The following is an 18,275-nucleotide window of genomic DNA, read 5'->3' as shown; positions in this document are numbered from 1 at the left end:
TGCCCAGTGCAGGCCCCTCGCCTCACTCTCTGGGCTCCCACCGATACGGGGAGGGTGTCGGTGCCGAAGCTGAGGGCACTCTCTCCAGGGCCTCCAACTTGTCTCTTCTGTGAAAGCCAAAGGTGCCTGGCTCCTGGGCCCTGTGCTGCCGCGAGGTCCGGTGCAGCCTCGACCTCACCACCCTGTTGCACGCGGAGGAAAGAGCTGGTGTTAGTTGGCCCTTTAACATCCTCTGAGCCACGTGGCTGCGGCAGGTGAGCACCCTCAGCAGCCCTGCACCTCATCCCGGCAGTGGGTGTGACTGGGGGCGTGTTTCTCAGTGGGGTTTAAAAACAACGAAAATGTTCAGACCTTAACGGAACGCTCTTAAATCCATGAAGAAAGGACGTGTCTATGTATAAACCCCTGGCCTGGCAACCCGTTTCTCCTCTAGGGGCTCCTGGAACATCTTGGCCGCCTAGGGTCCGAGGACCCCTGTAGGAGTACAGTTGTAAGCCACTGGTCTGGGGAGTGGATGATTAGAAAGGACAGGTAGAGCCATGGGGCTCTAAGCCAGTGACCTCTGAAGTGCGGTCTGGGACTTGCAGCTGTGGAATGTCTGGAGTGCGCATAGTCCAGATTTCTGTGCCCCATCCCAAACTGGAGCTTGTTGGCATTGTAAACAAGCTCCCCAGGTGATTCTGATGCAAGCCAGGAGTTTGGAACCACTCTCCATCAGCTGGAGGCTGGAGATGATTGTGGGTCCAGAGAGTTCGCCACATAGCCTGGAGCTTCAGTAGGACTGGAACTTCCAGTCGTGGCCTGACCCTGCAGGGCATTGGGACCCACTTCCTATTACTATCCAGGCGGGCGGGGCCCGGCAGGGAGGAGCCCAGGTGAACGTGTGCGCTTGGTGATGGTGATCTCCTGCTTCCGAGGAGGCAGCCTGCTCTGCTGGGTGGGTTTTACTTCCTGGAGGACCCCTGCCTAATTCAAGGAAGTTGAAGACCACCTGTCCTTACCTTCGTCCAGTCTTGGCTGGAAGCTGGTACTCCTCAGGCCTGTCTTGTTCACACCTGCATCCCCACTGCCCTGATCCCGAGCAGGTGCTTGGCAAATGTTTGGGGAAACTGGCTGGAGGGCTGGCCTTAAAAGTTATGGGAACCTTGACCCCTCTGAGCTTGTCTTCTGAAGGCCCGTTCCAGCTGTGAGCACCATTGCTTTGCAAGGCTGCTATCCTGTACAGCAGGTAAGCCCCTCTTGGCTCATTATCTGAGGCAGGTCTCCAGGCTTGGGTGGGCTTCTGGTCCCCACCTCCCAGTCCTGCCAGAAAAGCTGGGACTCGGCTCCAAAACCCCAAACCTGCCCCTTCCCTTCGCCCATCCTCAGTCTGGTGGCCTTAGACTCACCGCTTCCCAGACACAAGGGACTTTATTCATTTCATGTGTTTAACTGTTAGACACAGAGGAGACTTGAAGCAGATTTTGAAAGTGAAATTGTCTTCGTGCCCACCCTTCATCCTATCATGGCTAGTGGCTTTTCCTCCAGCAGAAGGCCACCGTGGTTATCCCCTCCCAGTACCTGCATCACTGGCAGCACCTTTGATCATGCAAGGCCCTGCATGCTTATTCATGGTCTCCCCCTTCCTGGAGTTGCTGTGGGGACATGACCCTTATGCGGGGACTGTCAGCAAAAGGCAAAGGCCAAGTCACCTTCCCGGTGGCCTCAGCTCAGTCTGCTGTGAGCTTGGGGCCTGAGTAAAGCGCAAAGGCGACAGAGCCAGGGAGAGAGGGCTGTGAACTTTCTAGGTTCACTGCTTGGTTTGGTTGATCGTCAGAACCCCTCTGGCAGGTCTGTGGGCTGGGGCCGTTATTTGGCCTTTCCACCAGCAGAGGGCAGCATGGCACAGGCGTGGGAGAGGAGGCGGGGTGGGAGTCCCAAGGGCTGGGCGGGAGGAGGGTACAGGGCGTTGCAGACAGCACCCATCAGACTCCTCAAGTCTCGGACTCGTCTGTCTCTTCAGTGGAGCCATCACTCTCTGCATCCACTTTGCGGGCGTGATGGAGAGGTCTCCACGGGGAGCCAACCCGGGGAGGGGTCCGGGAAGGCAGGCAGCTGGCCTCTGAACTGGCAGTGACCGAGTTGACCAGGCCTGGGACTTGGGCCAGCCTGAAGGAGGGAAGAAGCCCAGAGGGCAGCGAGATGCCTCCTGTCCAGAGACCAGGGCCTCCACGCTCACTCTTGCATTTGGATGACACCGTGAGCTGTATTCCCAAAGGACTCAGAGAGAGGCTACCTCAGGCTCTGCTGGCCCCAACCCTTCCCTGATGGATAGGGGGTGTTATGGACAAGTGCTCTGTGACCCATGATGGGCAGTGCCATGTCCACCTGAGGTTTGGCCCCAACAAGGGGGCAGCATCTTCCCACCTGACACTTACAGCCGTTCCAACTCCTCATCCATGGCCGGATCGTGCATCAGGTCCCCTTTGTCAGGCAAAGCTCCTAGGAGATAATTGGGGACACAAAATTTAATCTGAGGGTCCTTCAGCCAGGTTCCAGTTAGCCCCATTCACAGCAGATGGCTCCATGCGCCTCACCTTCCTGGCTGCCTATTTTGCTGACCCTGGGAAGGCTGATCTAAAAGATCTGGGGAAGAGCTCTTAAGAGAAGTTTAAGAGGACTGCTGTGGGGGCGGGAAGTCTTGGGTACTTCTGGATAAATGTAGTGAACCCCGCTGCCTACCTCCCCGACTTGGGGCAGAGACCACAGTTATGAGATATCTCCAAACGTCAAGGTCTCTGCACAAACAGGGCAATCCCCTTCCAAGACTAGATGGTCCGTTGTGAGCTGGTGCTGGGGGTTTAGTCCTTCCTTGAGAAACCAGGTACTGGGCTGAAAAGGAGCCAAAGAGAGAGGATATGGCCCAGGCTAACCCCAAAGACCAGAAATTATTTAGCTTTGTGCCCCCAAATTAGGGTGACCCCACTTTGGAGACAGAATGGTCAAAAAGGCTGCCTCAGCTCCTCTAGGGAGGGTCCCAAGGGCGAGAAGAAAAGGCTGGTCAGGATCAGACCAAACTCTTCTGCGTGGCCAGAAGCTGCCAGGAGGGGGAGCTGTCCTGTCTCTGCTCTGCCACAAATCTCTGAGCTGTTTCCTCAGCGACAAACTAAGGGAAGTGATTCTTTGATCCTGGGAAAAGGTAAGAGGAGAGAGTCTTGCATGCTCCCTGGAGCTGTGAGCAGTGGGAGGGAAGGCGAAGCTGAAGTTTGCAGACAGAAAGATTCTCACCGGCAAACTGTTGAGGGAGAAGAGCTTACTGGTGGTCAGAACCTAGATCTGGCACGCAGCAATGCTGGTCTCCAGAAAGCCTCAATCTTAAAATTACCCATGTGGCTCTAGTTCAATTTAGGACTTTTCCAGAGCTTTTTCAGGTGCCTCCTGGCCCGTTTTGCTCTAAGTTAGTGGTTTTCAAACTATGTTCCATGAAACTCTCTCATTTAGTGTGTGTGGGGGTGCCTTGAGGACTAAGGGAACAGGACAACCCCTCTTCAGAACGGGTGGACAACTGGCTGCACCCAGGTCTGTCCGGATCTTTATTTCATACACTGGAGACGCAGGTGAGGGCAGAGACGATATGCTGCTTTCTGTCTGCCACTCCACCCAGCATTAGCGCTCCGCAAAAGTGGCTGAATGTGTGATTGTTCTCTTGAAAGAATAAGTGACGCAGGAGGTTAGTCCAGGCTGTGATCCAGTTAGTGGTTCCTTTTCCTTCCTAGCAGCCGATTGGTGGAAAGGAAGGGAGGGCGGTCAGTTACCTACGAACGCGACAGAAAACCTAAGCAAATCCTACCTGCTGCCCCCTTACCCTTGACTTCTGACTCCTATTTGCCTCCTTTCTACTCCTTGTGCAGCCTTGGCTACCAACGTCACTTAGTTGAGGGGTCCCCAGACCTGTGCATGTCCCAAGCACTGGTTCAGAATAACCAGGCTGCCAGGTGGCATCCTGCCTGGAAGGGCCCTCAGTCCGTCCTGCTGGGGTTTGCACTCCCATGGACCCCAGAGTACCCCCAGCAGGCTCTACCGTGTGGGATCTGAAGCATCTAGCCCAGTGCCCGGCCTACTGTGGCTGGTATTTAAAGAATGTGGACTGGCCTTCCCTGGACCCCGTTCCCTCAACTGGCAGAAGGCAGGGGAATGCTGTATGTCTCTTCTCCGAGACTCAGGGACCCGGGATCCCAAACACACCTGGGTACTCTTGAGGAGAGAGACAAATAAGGACCCCTCAAGCTCTGGCGGATGGTGGCCTGGTGGCTCGTCCCCTAGGAGAGCAGCAGGTGTGGGAGGGGGAGGAGCGGGGTGGGTGGAGAAGGCCAACCAGTGAGAATGAAATGAGGGACAGGAACAACGGCCAGGGCAGGCCTCTTCCTCTTTTTTTGCTCCCTTTCAGATTAATCAGGTCTTTTTTCCAGCTGAGGAAAAAGGCCTCTCCAGACACACCTTTGCTCTGTTTACCAATGGATTCAGGTCTCTTTGACACATAATCTCCAGAGCCACTGGGTAAACAGCCCTGTGTCTGCCCAGCCTGCAGGCCCCGCCCCAAAGCGGCACTGGGGATTCTCTGGGGAGGGGCTGGGCACGCCTCCGCCTCCGAGAGGCGGCTGCATGTCCGGGCAGGGCCTCGGCGGGGATGCCGTCCCTTATGTCCCTTATCATGGAGTGTGAGACGCTTAAGAGGGCACAGTCCTGTGCACGCTCCAGCTCCCCAGGCCTGAGTCTGGCCTTGAGAAGTCAAGGCAGGGATGGTCCCCATGGCACCATGTCTGCCGACCCAGGCCAGCTCCTGCATGCCTTTGTCTCGTGGGGGCAGGAGAGGCTGGCACAGCTAGTTCTTGCTTACCTAGGGCTTGGTTGATGCCATGATGCTTGGAGAGAGCCACAAGGAATCCATAGAAGGTCAGTCTCTGAACGTTGCTAAGGACCTCTTTTACCAGTGCTGGGGGTGGGCAGCTAGAAGGGAGAACACAGATGCCAGATTCAAAGACTAGCAAGTCTGAGTGCCAACTTCTCATCCATACTTCAGGCTTAGGAGATGCCCAGAGCCAAGACAGAGGGGCCTCCTGCCTTGGGGGCCCTAAGACCCTGGGGCAGCATGGCAGACCTCCAGGAGCAAGGCCCCGACTGTAGACACAAAGGGCTGGCATGTTCACCAACTGGTGCCTTCACTAGGGGGGAGGGGAAGGATGGGGAAATGGCAATAGGTGGCAGCCTCTTCTTGGAAGAGACCAAAACTGGCTTCTCTGACCAGAAGGGGACTTTGTGCCACACAGGACAGCTTAACCCTCCCTTTCTGTAAAGTGAGTTCTTTGTACAGTGAATGTTTTTTCCTTTTCTCTAAAAAGTCAAGGCCCGTCAATCTCCTGGCATGAAGAAGGGGCCACGCTGGTCATCTACCACTGGTCTTGCCCAAGTGGAAGTAATCCTCCCCACATGAGCCACCTGGGCAGCTTTTCAGTCCACAGCCTGGTCTGCGGGCACATGGCACTGCCCTAATTTGTACTATGACCGTCACGGGCCCTAGGAGGCCGGGACCAATCACAACATCCCTGGGGCTGAGGTGGGGTCCGCAGGCCCACTTCTCACCTGTACTTGTGTCGGTCACACAGGTTCTCCAGGCACTGGTAGAAGAGCGACGCCTCCACTCCCTCCAGCATGCTGGCCTCGCCCAAGGCCGGCCGCTGGCGGTGCTGCCCGCTGGATGACGTGGGCACAATCACTGTATTGGGGTTCTTGCCTGACAGCAGGTCCTGATAGATGGCAGCCACGCTCTCCAGGAACTCTGGGTACCATGGGTGGAGGGGGCACAGGTCAGGCAGGGGGGACATACTTCGTCCCTTCACTGTGTCCTCCCCTCTCTGTTACCTCAGCTCCACACCAACCCAGGAGCAGGAGCCCTCGACTTTGTGTGACCAACACACTCCTGAGAGGTGACACTAATGTGTGTTTCAGCTCACAGGCCCCCTCCTCTGCAGATGCTCCTAGAGTAGGTGAGATCCCCGTTCCCCACTTTCACAGCACCCTGTACTTCGTGGCACTTATCCGACGACGTGTTTTCCATGTAATTATTTATTTACTCTGTCTTCCTGCTGGGATGGAAGATCCTTGTACAAAGGCAGGGATGAGCCTTGGTCGCCTTCCTGCCCAGCACCTAGCACTGCTACAAGTATTTTTTGAAAGAGTGAACGTGTGCCCACTCCCACAGGAAGCCCCATCTTGTGAGGCCACCTGCATCTCTGACTCAAGAGAGCATGCTGGAATATCAGCATGGAAGAGAAAGCCTGCAAGCTGCTAATTTATTAAAGCTTTGAGGTTGTTTTCCCATTCTAGTCATTGAGCCCTTGTCAGGAAGCCACTGCTGACCAATGCACGCTGCTGTGCGGTAGCGATGCTTGGGGCCCAGCGCTGTGCCCGTTCTGGGAGTGCTGCAAGGAGAGGGCCCGGAGGCAGTGAGGGGAAACGGTTCCCCCAAACCTGGCTGCTCCTTCTCTAGGCCCGGGAGCTTCAGAGAAATGGGAATAGATGCTGGAGCTGCGAAGAGCAGGTGGCCAGACCCCAAGCTCCGGCCCCTGCCTGACCAGGCCCTTGGGCTGCCATCAAGGAAACAGAATGTGGCGCCTGAATGAGGTCAGGGCTGGCTGGAGGGTTGGCAGGAAGGCCATGTCCAGGCTCCAAGGACAGCCTTCTGTTTACTGGAAGAGTCCGTTTTAAACAAGTTTGTTTATGGACATGGTCAGCAATTTCCAAACCCAACATTCCATTTGATGTCGCTGTGTGTGAGCTGATGTGGATTTGTATTTATTCAGCTATTTTTATTCCACCTGATTCCAGAAGGGCTTTCAGGGCACAGCTGGTGTGAATTGGGGAGCAGGGGGAGTGTGAGATAGGACTGGAGTGTGCTTATTAAAAGCCGTGTGCGTGGGAAAATGTGTGCCCACATGAGTCAGGGGTGGGGAGAGACCAGCAGAGCGGCCGAGAGCACTGGCTGCGGAGTGAACCCTCCGCTGCAGAATGGGCTTCGCTACTGACTAGCTCCTTACCTGCGAAGCTTCTCTCAGCAGACCGTCTCTCAGGCTTGCTGTAAGGATTGGAGTGCTTAGTGCTATGCCTGGGACATGGTAAGTTTTCGATACACAGTGAATTCATCGTGTGTTGTTACAGTAGCGTGTAATGCAGTTGTTGTTATTTTCATTGTTATTTAAAATGACTTATTGCGCTGCTGCCTGGAAGCGCTGTGGTTTTCTGTGTCTTGAGGAGGCTGAGGGAGCAGGCTCTGCAGACTGGATCTTGGGACCACCAGCGAGAACTGGACATCCTGTTAGTGACCGCGGTGAAGCACACCACCCAAGGAAGGGGGGAGAGAAATGTGTGTGCCAGGCACACAGATGGAAAGGGCAGCAGGGCAGGAGAGGGGGACGTGGTCCCAACAGGAGCCACAAGGGGCCCTGGAAGAGTCTTACCTGAGTAGTAAAACTGGATCTGGAAGGCGAAAAGGAAATCTGAAAAAGACATCAGGCAGTCCATGGCATCGTCCATGAGCACAATCCTGAGGGGGAAGCAGAGAAAATGTGAGACAATGTGTGTGTGTGTATGAGAGAGAGGACGAGCACGCAAGGGAGCCGTTCCTGGGGCTCCAGTCTCCGTTGGGGCAGCAAGACATTTGGGAGAGGGCTCCCAAAAGCGAGCTCCTCCCAGTCACCCCACTTCTCCTCCATCAATTGGGCTCTGCCACCAAACTGAACAGACCACACTCCCGGGGCAGGCTCTCAGTTCAGTCTCTGTGGCACCAGCTAGTAGACGGAGCATGGGGAGGGCAGCAACCGGGGGAGAAGAGGCTGCAATTGTAATGCAGCCAAGATTTCTTTTCATATACTTAAGCAGTAAATCCTTTCATCCTGCAGTGAGGACCATTTAGTTCAGAATAAATACAGCTGATCAGAAAAGGCAAAAAGAACAGCCAAGAGGTTTAAAGGGGTCTTGGCAAGTGGTACTGAGATTTAATAAGCTACCAAGGGCCGGAACAGCTACAGGCTGCTCCATCCCGGGACACAGAAGGGAAGCGGGAAGAGGGGACAGAGCTACTGGGGACTCTGCACTTGAGAGGGTCAAAGTGCACACCCCGTCTTGTGACGCCATGGTGGCCACTGCTCCTCCTGGCTGTCCGCTCTCACAAGTTGACCACCTCCTGGTCTTTCCTCTCTCTAGTCCCTCCCACTGCGCACCCACCTCACAGGAAGAAAACCATGTGACCACTAAAGGGATCAGACCCAGCCATATTCCTACTCTGCTCGGGGCCTCATCGGAGAGAGGACAGGAAGGGAAGGAAATTAGCGCTTGCTGGGCTCCATCCATGTGCCAGGCAGGGTGCCAAACTCATCGAATGGAGGGGGGCTGGGCCCCTCATCTGTTTCTGACTGGGTCTTTCGGGCTTTATCTTTCCTTTTATAAAAATTGTTTTATTTTGCTGTCTTGTGTATTTGTCTAAACCTCTCTCCACCTCCTGTGTTGGATGGTCCCCCAAATGGAAGCTGGATTAGCTCCAGACAGAGCCAGCACTGCTCGCCTCTGGGAAGGCTTTAGAGAGGATGTGATATGAGTGGTGCCCTTGGGATAGTGCAAGGCAGCTGGCCCTGGACTCAGATCTCCCGAAGAGAGAAAAGCGTTCCTAGATTTGGTCTTTAGTTGTAGTAATAACAATAGAAACAGGTACCATTTACCGAGTACTTACTTCATGGCAGGCAATGTGCAAGGTATTTCACCTACATTAATTACATTTTATCCCACGACAATCCTACAAGGTCGGTCTTGTTCTTATTCCCATTTTACAGGTGAAGAGACTGAGTCTCGACTCCACAGGCGATGTGCTTTCTGTTAGCTCACACCGCCTCTTTTAAAATAAAGTTACAGAAAGTAAACACTAACATGTTATTTCTTAGTTTCTGTGGCTAATTTATCTCTTTTCTTCTCACCTGTCTTAGGGTCTTAACTGTTTCTCATGTATCTCTTGGGGAAGAGAAAACCTGCCTCAACTGCCAGACTTCAACATTAAAATTCCGACTGGGAAAAAAGTCAGGACCAGAGGGTGGGGAGAACAATGCTGCCGAAGGCCACAGGAGGGCGCCCTGGTTCTTTCATCGATGGCTCGAGGGACCGAGAGCTGAGCCAGAGGCCGAGTGGTTATCCTCCTCATAAGCTGAGAGCCCAGGCAGGCAGAAAGGAAGAGAGAGTGAGCAGAGCCCAGATTCTGCTATCTGGACCGGGAGGGACAGGCGAGAGAGGTGGAGAGAGGGCAGGTAGGGCGGACACCCAACCTTCGGAGGAAGAGCTGGCTCCCTCAGGCGCGCTCAGGAGGAAGAGCCACCAGCACCCAAAGGTGTTCCTTCCCAGGTTCAGCAGAGAAGGAGAAGGCCCCAGAGGAGAGAAGCCAGTGCCCTTTCCTCCCTGCCCTGCTCCCAGGACAGCCAGGACCTCGAAGGGCCTCAAGGTAATGAGTACAGAGGGCGCCGGCCGCAGAACACAAGCAGGACACCAGGGAGGGGAGCCAGAGCCTTTGATGACGTTACTTGGCTCCTGTTTCTCATCAGCCTGGACCAGTGCTCCTGTTTACAGCACTTACCTCCATTTACTATTTCTTTATCTGCTTATTCATTTATTTATATTGCAATATAATACCGTAAAATCCACCCTTTAAGAGGGTACAGTGTTTTTAGCATATTCATGGAGTTGTGCAACCATCACCACTGTCTAATTCCACAAGTTGTAATTCTTGCTAATCAGCGTGCTTCTGAGACAGGCCCCGCCACACCAGGGCTTCGAAGCCAGCTGCCATACCATCCTCCTCCCTCAGCCACAGATAGGACAGGAGCTGCAAACAGGACCTGCCCTTCCAGCTCAGAGCCAGCCTGCGGCTTTCTGTCAGGGGCCGCGCTTGACTGTGAACCTGAGCACCCTCTCTGGAGATGGGCAGCTGGGGGAGATGAGAGCACAGCCGTCGGAGGGCAGGAGACCCCCCCAGAGCAAGCGGAGCAGTCTCTGTGGGAGCTGGGCAGCCCTGCGTGTGCTCCGGTCCTGACCTCTCTCCTTGGGGAGCTGAAACTCACACAGGTCGGGAGGGACCAGTAGGACACTTGGGAGTGGCAGACAGCACAGGGGCTTTCTTGCTGAGGGACACGTGGCTGGATCCCAGCAGCACGGGTGCAAAAGGCTGAGGGGTTTTCTGGAATGCAGGCAGGGAGACTGGCTGCCATGAAAGCCGACTGGCTCTGGGCTTTCCTGAACAGCGACAGCACCCGCTACTCTGCTCAGCCAGGGACCCGGGAGTCCTCCTGACATCCCGGAGATTCCCTGCCGCCTCAGTCACTGGGCCATCGATCCTATCCCCGACACTTCTCTTGAATCCGTCTACTTCTTTCCGCTCCACAGCCGCCCTCTGACGCCCACCTCCACCTTTTCCTGGGCTCCTGGATGACCTCCCATCCGGTCTCCCAGCCGCCTTGCCTCCTTCGAATTGAGTATCCATACTGCAGTCAGAAAGATGTTCCTTAAAGTGTGAATTTGACCATGTTGCAACTCTGTTTAAAACCCTTCACGGGCTTCCCTGGGCCTCAGCAGGATCCCCCGTCCTAAGCCTGGCTGTGAGCCCACATGACCCACCTCTGCCTCCCCTGACCTCTCTCCACTCGGTGAAGGCCACAGGCAGCACCCTCACTGCGTTCGACAACGCAGATCCTTCAGGAGTCCCCGATGCTCCCTGCTTCCTCGTGCCCTTCAGACAAGCCAGGCCGTCCCTCTACCTAGAGTGCCCCTGCCCTGCATGCCCCCTCCTCACCTTCCTGGTGCCTGCTCGCTCTTCAGGTTGCAGCCTACGCAGCACCTCTTTGGGAAGCCCGCCCCGCTGCTGACGAGGGGAGGCCTCCCTGCTACTGGCTTCGTCTGCGACCTCCTCACATGCCTCATGTCTGTCTTTGCCCCAGGACTTTAAGATCCACCAGGTGACACGTGTCTCTCTGCCTGTTGCTTGACTCCAAGGGCCAGCACGGTGCAGGGCACACAGTAGGCACTCAGGAAATATGTGTTGAATGAAGGAAAGCATGAACAAATGAGTAAGAGAGGCCACAGGACCCTTTTCTTTTCCCCTGGCCAGGTGACATCTGAACACTATGTGAACAGATTGGCAGTCCCTTTTAGAGGAATAAGCTAGAGTCATAGAGCGCCAGAGAGTCTGCAGACCACGACAGCAGACAAATGGCTGCACTGAGATCCTGTAGCTTAGAAGGGAAGACCAAGGAGGAAGTGAGGGCTGAACCCCGAGCCCCGAAGGAGAGCCCAGGGATCTAGAGTCTGGCTCTAAAAGACCTTTCCAAGCTGCCCAGCTCTGGGATGATGGCTGCTCTGTGAAGGAGTGAGCTGCTTGTTGCTGGAGATATTCAAGCAGAAGCCGGAAGGCTCAGACTTCCGCTAAGTATGAAAGCCTCTTCTAGTTCTGACAGTGTTTCCCAAGGGCAGACAGAACTAACAGCTCTTCCTGTGAGTGCTGGCTCTGGGGGAAACGTCTGCTGGTCGGAGGCCTGTGGCTGCAGAAAAGGCTGAAGGCCTTACAAAAGGGTGCTTTCGGAAACATCACGTGCTGCGCCGTCCATCCCCAGGCTAACGCTCTCACCCTGAACGCTCTGGGTCTCTGGTGCTGGACTCCTGGCAGACTGTGGGTAAGACAGGCAGGAGGCTGCAGGTCTGTCTTTGCATCTGGCGACAGGGACAACCCCAGGCTGTAGGCCCTACATCCCACAGACAGCTCCTTCACCCTGAACTCAAACTTGTCACCACCCCCAGAGGCTCAAGAAGGACTCTCTTGGAGACGAGGTCATGCACATGTGCTGTTTTCCAGTTCATGGCAGTTGGCTCAACACCCCTTCCTGCCAGAGGCCTTCGGCTAACGTGCCAGCTGCTTCTGACACCTGGAGGAGCTGGGCCGCCCCTGCTCTGAAGTGGAGCCAACAGGGAGCTGTTGCCAGCCGGAGTCTGTGCGGATCTATTGGACCATGGAGGGATCCTTGCAGGCCATGCCTCAGGGCTAGAGAGAGGGACTCTGGGGGGAGTAAAGGCAGCTCAGTTCAGGCTGGCTCCGAGCAGGACCACGTGAAGGGTGGAGACCAGCGCAGGCGACTGGAATGAAGAAAGAGCACTTGGCAGCGTCCGAGCTAGTCCCGAGGGGGCTGGCCCCCTCTCCCTCCCTTGCTGACTTCCAACAGCTGGGATGGGCTGGCTGGCCGAGAGTCAAGTGGGTGCCAAGGAAGCAGCAGCTTCCAGCCTGAACGTACTGACTTGCCAACCTCCTATTCACCCCTAAGGGTCAGTCCCCTCTGTCTGGTGGCGTGAGCTGCACCCGTGTCCCTACAGCTCTGGGTTAGCAGCCCTGGGATCAAGTCCCCGATCTGCCACTCACAGGCCCAGTGAGCTTTTCTGGGGCAAGTCGCCTTTTCTCTGAGCTTCACTTTCCTCACCTGTAAAGAGGGGGCAGTCACAGTTCCTACTCCACAGTATTCTCGTGAAGAGTCAGTATGACGATGTACCATGTCTAGGGTATACTAAACGTGCAAAGTAAGTGTTAGTTGCTATCAATAAGTGTATTCTAGCTGGTTGAAGGTGCTGGAAGAACTCAAAATAGCAAATAAAAATATAGCTCAGGGGAAGTAAGGGCTGCCAGCACCCAGCCAGGCAGAAGCTCTCAGGCGGAAGCCAGATATCTTGTTTCGAGTCTACTTTTGGGGGAAGCCAGCCCTCCGCCAGGGCCAGACAGAAGAGCCACTTGTCATGACTGCACTTCTTTGGGGGGTCATGTGACCACGGGCTTTCATGGGTGCAGTTGAGGTGTGTCCCCAAGTCGGCTGGGCTCCCCATGAGCCTCGCAGGCTGTTTTCAGGTCAGCGCCGTGAGAGAGTGGAACTACACTCTGGTGGCCTCCTGCAGGTGGGAGAGGCTGCTGTCAGCGTTCCCTGGGACTCTTCCCCAGGGCTGCCCCTCTTCCGGACTGTGCTGGAGGCATCCTCGTGCCGCGCAAGCTGCCACAAGTCTGGGCGCTCAAAGCAGCATGGGATGCTCAGGTCCTGGCTCTCCCCCGGCTCCACCCTGCACCTCCAGGGTACCCCAAGCCCCACCTGCCCAGTAGTGCTTAAGAAGCTGGATCCAGAGAGTGTGGGTAGTAACAACAACAACATGGTTCCCGCTCGTTAGGGCCTTACTCTGTCAGCACCATACATCCATCGTTTCATTTTCTTCTCATAGTAATCCTGCGAGGTAAGCTCAGGGAATCTCTTTACTGAGAGGACAGAGGTCCAGAGAGATTAAGAAACTTGACCACGGTTACAGGCAGAAGCGAAAGAGCTGTAATTCAAACACAGGTCTCTCTGACTCTACTCACAGTGCCTACCGCACCTGCAGCTGCGCCTGGTAAGGAAAGTGGACTCTCCGCTCTCTGGTGCGGTGACACCTCCCTGCTGGTGGCACTGCCCCTTCTCCCACACTTGTTTGTTGTCAGTGTAGGACATCTGCCCCAGGAGGGCTGGGAGCGTAGGCCCCAAAGCCGCTTCTGCTCTGAAGAGGGCTTGAACGCTCGCCCAGCCATTTGAACCCCATTATCCTGGCCCTCCAAGAAGCTGTACAGCCGGGGGACTGTTCCACCTTCTCAGGATAAATACCCAAATCCAGTGCATGGCCTGTGAGGCTCTCCTTTCCTCTCCCAGCCCCCACACTCCTTAAACTCCAGGCCCACGGGCTTCTCAAAGTTTCTGCAGGTCATCCCTGGTGAAAGCCTGGCTTCTTTTCCAGGCTGCTCACTTTCCCTCCATGGCTCTTCCCTCTCACTGCTCCCTACCTAAATCCTACCCATCCTTTTTGTTTTAAACGCAATATTTAAAACTTCAGAAAATTACACAGGATAACGTAACAAACACCTGTGTGCTCACTAGCGAATTTCATCAAACCTTAATATTTGGCCATCCTCGCTTCAGTTTTTAAAAGCTTTGTAAAATACTACACTTACTGTTCAAGCCGCGTGGGCACCGCTCCCTCATCCCATTCGTCTACCTTCTTCCGTAGAGAGCACCGCTGAAACTTGGCGGCTTAGCGTTCACTGACTGACACGTGGGGGTTGGCATCCCGCTGCATGGTTTATACTAAGTAACTAATGCAAATGCCTACATTCTTAAAACATTAGCTTTGCTTTGCTTGTTTTCAAATTCTCTATGTATCATTCTGTAACTTGGTATTTTGAGATTTATCAGTGTCAATGCATATATCCCCCTCTATTCACTGTCGCTGCTGTGTGGATCGCCACTGTATGAAGACACCACTCTTTCCTTTCTTCTGCAGAAAGACAGGCAGATTGTTCCAGTGGTGACTTAAGAAACGACGCCGCGTGTTCCTTAGAACCAGCATACCTCTGAACTTGGAGATTTGCCCAAATTGCTTCAAAGTGATTGTACCATTTTACACTCCCATCAGCATCAGAGTTTTGCATTTCACACTTAGGTCTGTATCTATGTGAAACTGACTTCTGAATACGGTATGAAGCAGGGATCTCATTTATTTTTCCTATGTGGATAACCAACTGCCCAGCCACTGCTTACGGAACCCTCCCTTTCCCACTGCTCTGCAGCACTGCCCTTTCACATATCACGTTTTCATAAATGTGTGGGTTTGTTCCGCCTGCCTAGCAGGATCCACTTGTCCCTCCTTCCTCTGGTACCATACTGTCGTCATTGTGATGGCCTTATGATAAGGCTAGAGAGCTGAGAGGGAAAGTTCATCTCTTACTAATCCTTTAGGTCCAAACGCAGCATCTCTTCCCCCTAGAAAAGCCCTCCATGCCTCCCCTGGTTAGGCCGGGCCTGCTGTTTACACGTTCCTGCAGCACTTGGCGCTTCATCGATTCCAAGTCTGCTGCTATATCAGTCTGTAAGTTCCTCGAGGGCTAGAACATCTGTTTTGCTCGCTGCCACAGCCCCTGCACAAGCACAATGACTGGCACATAACATGCACTCAATAAATGTTTGGTGAATAAAAGGGCAAAGAAAGGACAGTCTGTTTCGGTGAAAGACCTTTTGGGGCAACAGTGATCCTGTGAGATGGCAAGGCAGATCTGGGGAGGATATCCACACAGAAGGACACTGCAGGGGAGAGGCACTCGGAAAGAAAGACACCACGAAAGCATGACGCCGTCTCCTTCAGTGTGCGGCACGAGGTCTGGCAGATGGTAGACACTCAGCGACCATTTGGAAAATGAATACAGGAAGGAAGCATCACTCCCCATTCACTAACTGTAATTTTTAAAAAGAGGTAATCTTTTTTGAGGGCCATGTGACAGGTATTTTACAAGCATTATCTCATTAAATCCTAACAACAACTCTGTGAGACGGGCATTATTATTTTCATTTTACAGATGAAGAAACTGAGGCTTAGAGAAGTTGCTCAATGTCACAAGCCAGTAAGCGAAGAAACTGGGATTTGAATCCAGGGCTGTCTGGCTCCAGCCCCTGAGTCCTTCACCATTGGGCTCTCCTGCCTTCGTGACACAGGGACCAGCTGAAAAGTGACATTATTAAATGGGGGGGAGCTGCTATGTCTAAAACTATATTCCTTAGGAGTTTACATGCTTGCAAAGCACTATATGTATTCAGCACAGACCATGATAGAAGAGCTTTTCCTATTAAACATATATTACTCACTAGGGAATCTGGTCTTTAGTAAGGCAGGAGCGAGTTAAACAGTGTTTCAGATGACAAGAGAGAGAAGGAAATACAATTCCTTTTAATACAATCAACTCTGAAATGCCAGAATGAGACTGGCCTGCAACGCTCTAAACGAGCAGTTCTCAGAGTGGCCCAGACCATCAGCATCACCTGGGAATTTTTTAGGACGGTGAGTTTGTGAGCCCCACCTCAGACCCACTGAACTCTGGGGATGCGCCTGGGCCATGGCGGTTTAACTAGCCCTGCAGGTGATTCTGATGCACGCTCAGGTTTGACAACTGTGGCTTTAAGTCTTCACCCTCGGAACACAGAGCTTCCTGGCCCCAGGCCGTGGGCCTTGAAGGGGTTACAGGTGTGATGGTCCCCTTGGCCCAGCCGGGAGGAGGCCAGAGCCCGCGGGCTAATCACAGGCAGCCTTGTCTTTACCCTACTTAGTGTTACATATTATCTTCTGAGTGTTGTGAAGTGAAAAAACGGCCAGAAAGCACTACCTTAGGGAAGTCAGGAACTTCTCATTTATCTTTTTAAAATTTGGTAATAATAATAACGCCAACATTATTTTAACAGCAAGAAACTATGATTTATTGAATGTCTGCAACATGCTAAGCAATTTACAGTTTTCTCTGTTGAAATCTTACAACCACCTCATGAGCCAGTTACTATTATTACCCCCATTTTACAGACAGAGAAACAAGGGCTTAGAGAAGTGAAGAGAGATCCGCAAGGTCATCCAGTTAATAGGGCCCAGGTGGCATGTACACCCGGGTCTTTCTAACCCTATGATACACGTGCTCTTATAGGCCAAGGTCAATGCTACTATTACCAACACTGAAAGTTCACTCTGTGCCAGACATTATTTTAAGTGCATGACATACTTCTTCAATTATTACAACTATTATCATTCCCATTTTATAAATGAGGAAACTGAGGCTCAAAGAAATTAAATAACTTCCCTAAGGGCACAAGCTGACAAATTGTGGAACCAGGATTTGAACTCAAGAAGTCTGGCTCTTGCAGCCACTATGGAAAACAGTATGGAAGTTCCTCAAAAAATTAAAAATAGAACTACCAAGTGATCCGGCAATACTACTTATGGGAATTTATCTGAAGAAAATGAAAACACTAACTCAAAAAGATATGTGCACTCGCACGTTCACTGCAGCATTATTTACAAGAAGCAAGAAATGGAAACAACCTAAGTGTCCATCGGTGGATGAATGGATAAAAAAATGTGGGATGCCGACACACACACAATGAAATACTATTCAGCCACAAAAAGGGAGGAAATCCTGCCGTTTCAAGAACTTGGATGGACCTTGAGGGCATTATGCTAAGTGAAAGTTGCTAAGAGAGTAGATCTTAAATGTCATCATTACAAGGGGCCAGGCTGGTGGCACAGCAGTTAAGTGCGCATGTTCCGCTTGGTGGCCCAGGGTTCGCAGTTTGGATCCCAGATGCGGACATGGCACCGCTTGTCAGGCCATGCTGTGGTAGGCATCCCACAAATAAAGTAGAGGAAGATGGGCACGGATGTTAGCTCAGGGCCAGTCTTCCTCAGCAAAAAGAAGAGGATTGGCGGCAGCTGTTAGCTCAGGGTTCATCTTCCTCAAAAAATAAAATAAAATAAAATAAAATAAATACAAGTTACCACCACAAGAAAAAATTTTGAAACTATATATGGTGATGGATGTTAACTAGACTTACTGTGGTGACCCTTTGGCAACATACACAAATACACAAATATCGAATCATTGTTTACACTTGAAACTAATAGAAAGCTATACGTCAATTATACCTCAATAAAAAAATAATTAATTAAAAAAAGCAGTTTGGCTCCAGTTGCATGCTCTCAACCATCAGGAAAGCCTCCCAGGCCGTGGAGGACGGAGACAGAGACGCTGTGGTGATCGTTTAGGGATGCAATGACGTAAGGCCTCCCACTGCGGCAGGAACGTGTGAGGTGGACAGGACGTCTGGCTGGGCGCTGTCACGGAGTCTGTTTGCTCTTTCCTTTCCTGTGTTTCCAGCTCACACCTGCCGCCCCAGGGCCTGGCCACGGTGCTTGCAGCACATAAGTCAAGCGCGTGTGGAGACGCCATGGCCCTGAACAGGCTCTGGTGTACAGCTGCCTGTGGATTACATTCTTTTGCACACACATCATCACACACTGGCGCCTCCTTCTGCAGCCTGTCCCCAGACCTCGGGGCCCTGAATAAAGAGGGCCCATCAGGAAGACGGGAGAGGGCAGTGCCTCTTCTGGCAGTAGAAACAGCCTTGGAGGCCTGACCACCCCCAGTGGCCATTCTGGTCAGAAGCCTGGGCTTGTGTCGGGGGAGGTTGGGATCCTGACCTCCAGGACAAAATGAGAATAGCTTCAACGATCAGAGTGCACTTTTTGGGACATATGCGATTCTTCTCCACACACGCCAGCTGGAGGGGAGTGGGGAAAGAATGGCATCGGGAGGCAGAGCTGACACCGAAGCTTGACGCTCGTAC

At 53.1% G+C, this 18,275-nt stretch overlaps 1 protein-coding gene across 4 annotated transcripts in view; it reads right to left on the bottom strand.

Annotated features, from left to right (window-relative positions):
• Positions 1-5: 5 nt before the first annotated feature.
• Positions 6-18,275, bottom strand: part of CSTPP1 (centriolar satellite-associated tubulin polyglutamylase complex regulator 1) — a 174,863-nt gene continuing 156,593 nt past the window's right edge. Inside the window, exons 5-9 of one of the 4 annotated variants that reach the window (XM_046644703.1) lie at positions 7,494-7,579; positions 5,620-5,815; positions 4,877-4,986; positions 2,418-2,481; positions 6-182 (exon numbers count right to left, since the gene is read on the bottom strand). In XM_046644703.1, coding sequence (XP_046500659.1) covers positions 23-182; positions 2,418-2,481; positions 4,877-4,986; positions 5,620-5,815; positions 7,494-7,579 — 616 coding nt within the window. In that variant the 3' untranslated portion in view covers positions 6-22. Of the gene's footprint in view, positions 183-1,378; positions 2,149-2,406; positions 2,482-4,876; positions 4,987-5,619; positions 5,816-7,493; positions 7,580-18,275 lie in introns of those variants that run through there. The other 3 variants (XM_046644705.1, XM_046644704.1, XM_046644702.1) reach the window with 3 other exon arrangements.

This window comes from Equus quagga, chromosome 17 (assembly GCF_021613505.1).
Source record: "Equus quagga isolate Etosha38 chromosome 17, UCLA_HA_Equagga_1.0, whole genome shotgun sequence".
NCBI classification, from domain to species: domain Eukaryota; kingdom Metazoa; phylum Chordata; class Mammalia; order Perissodactyla; family Equidae; genus Equus; species Equus quagga.
This window is presented reverse-complemented; position numbering and strand designations above follow the sequence as displayed.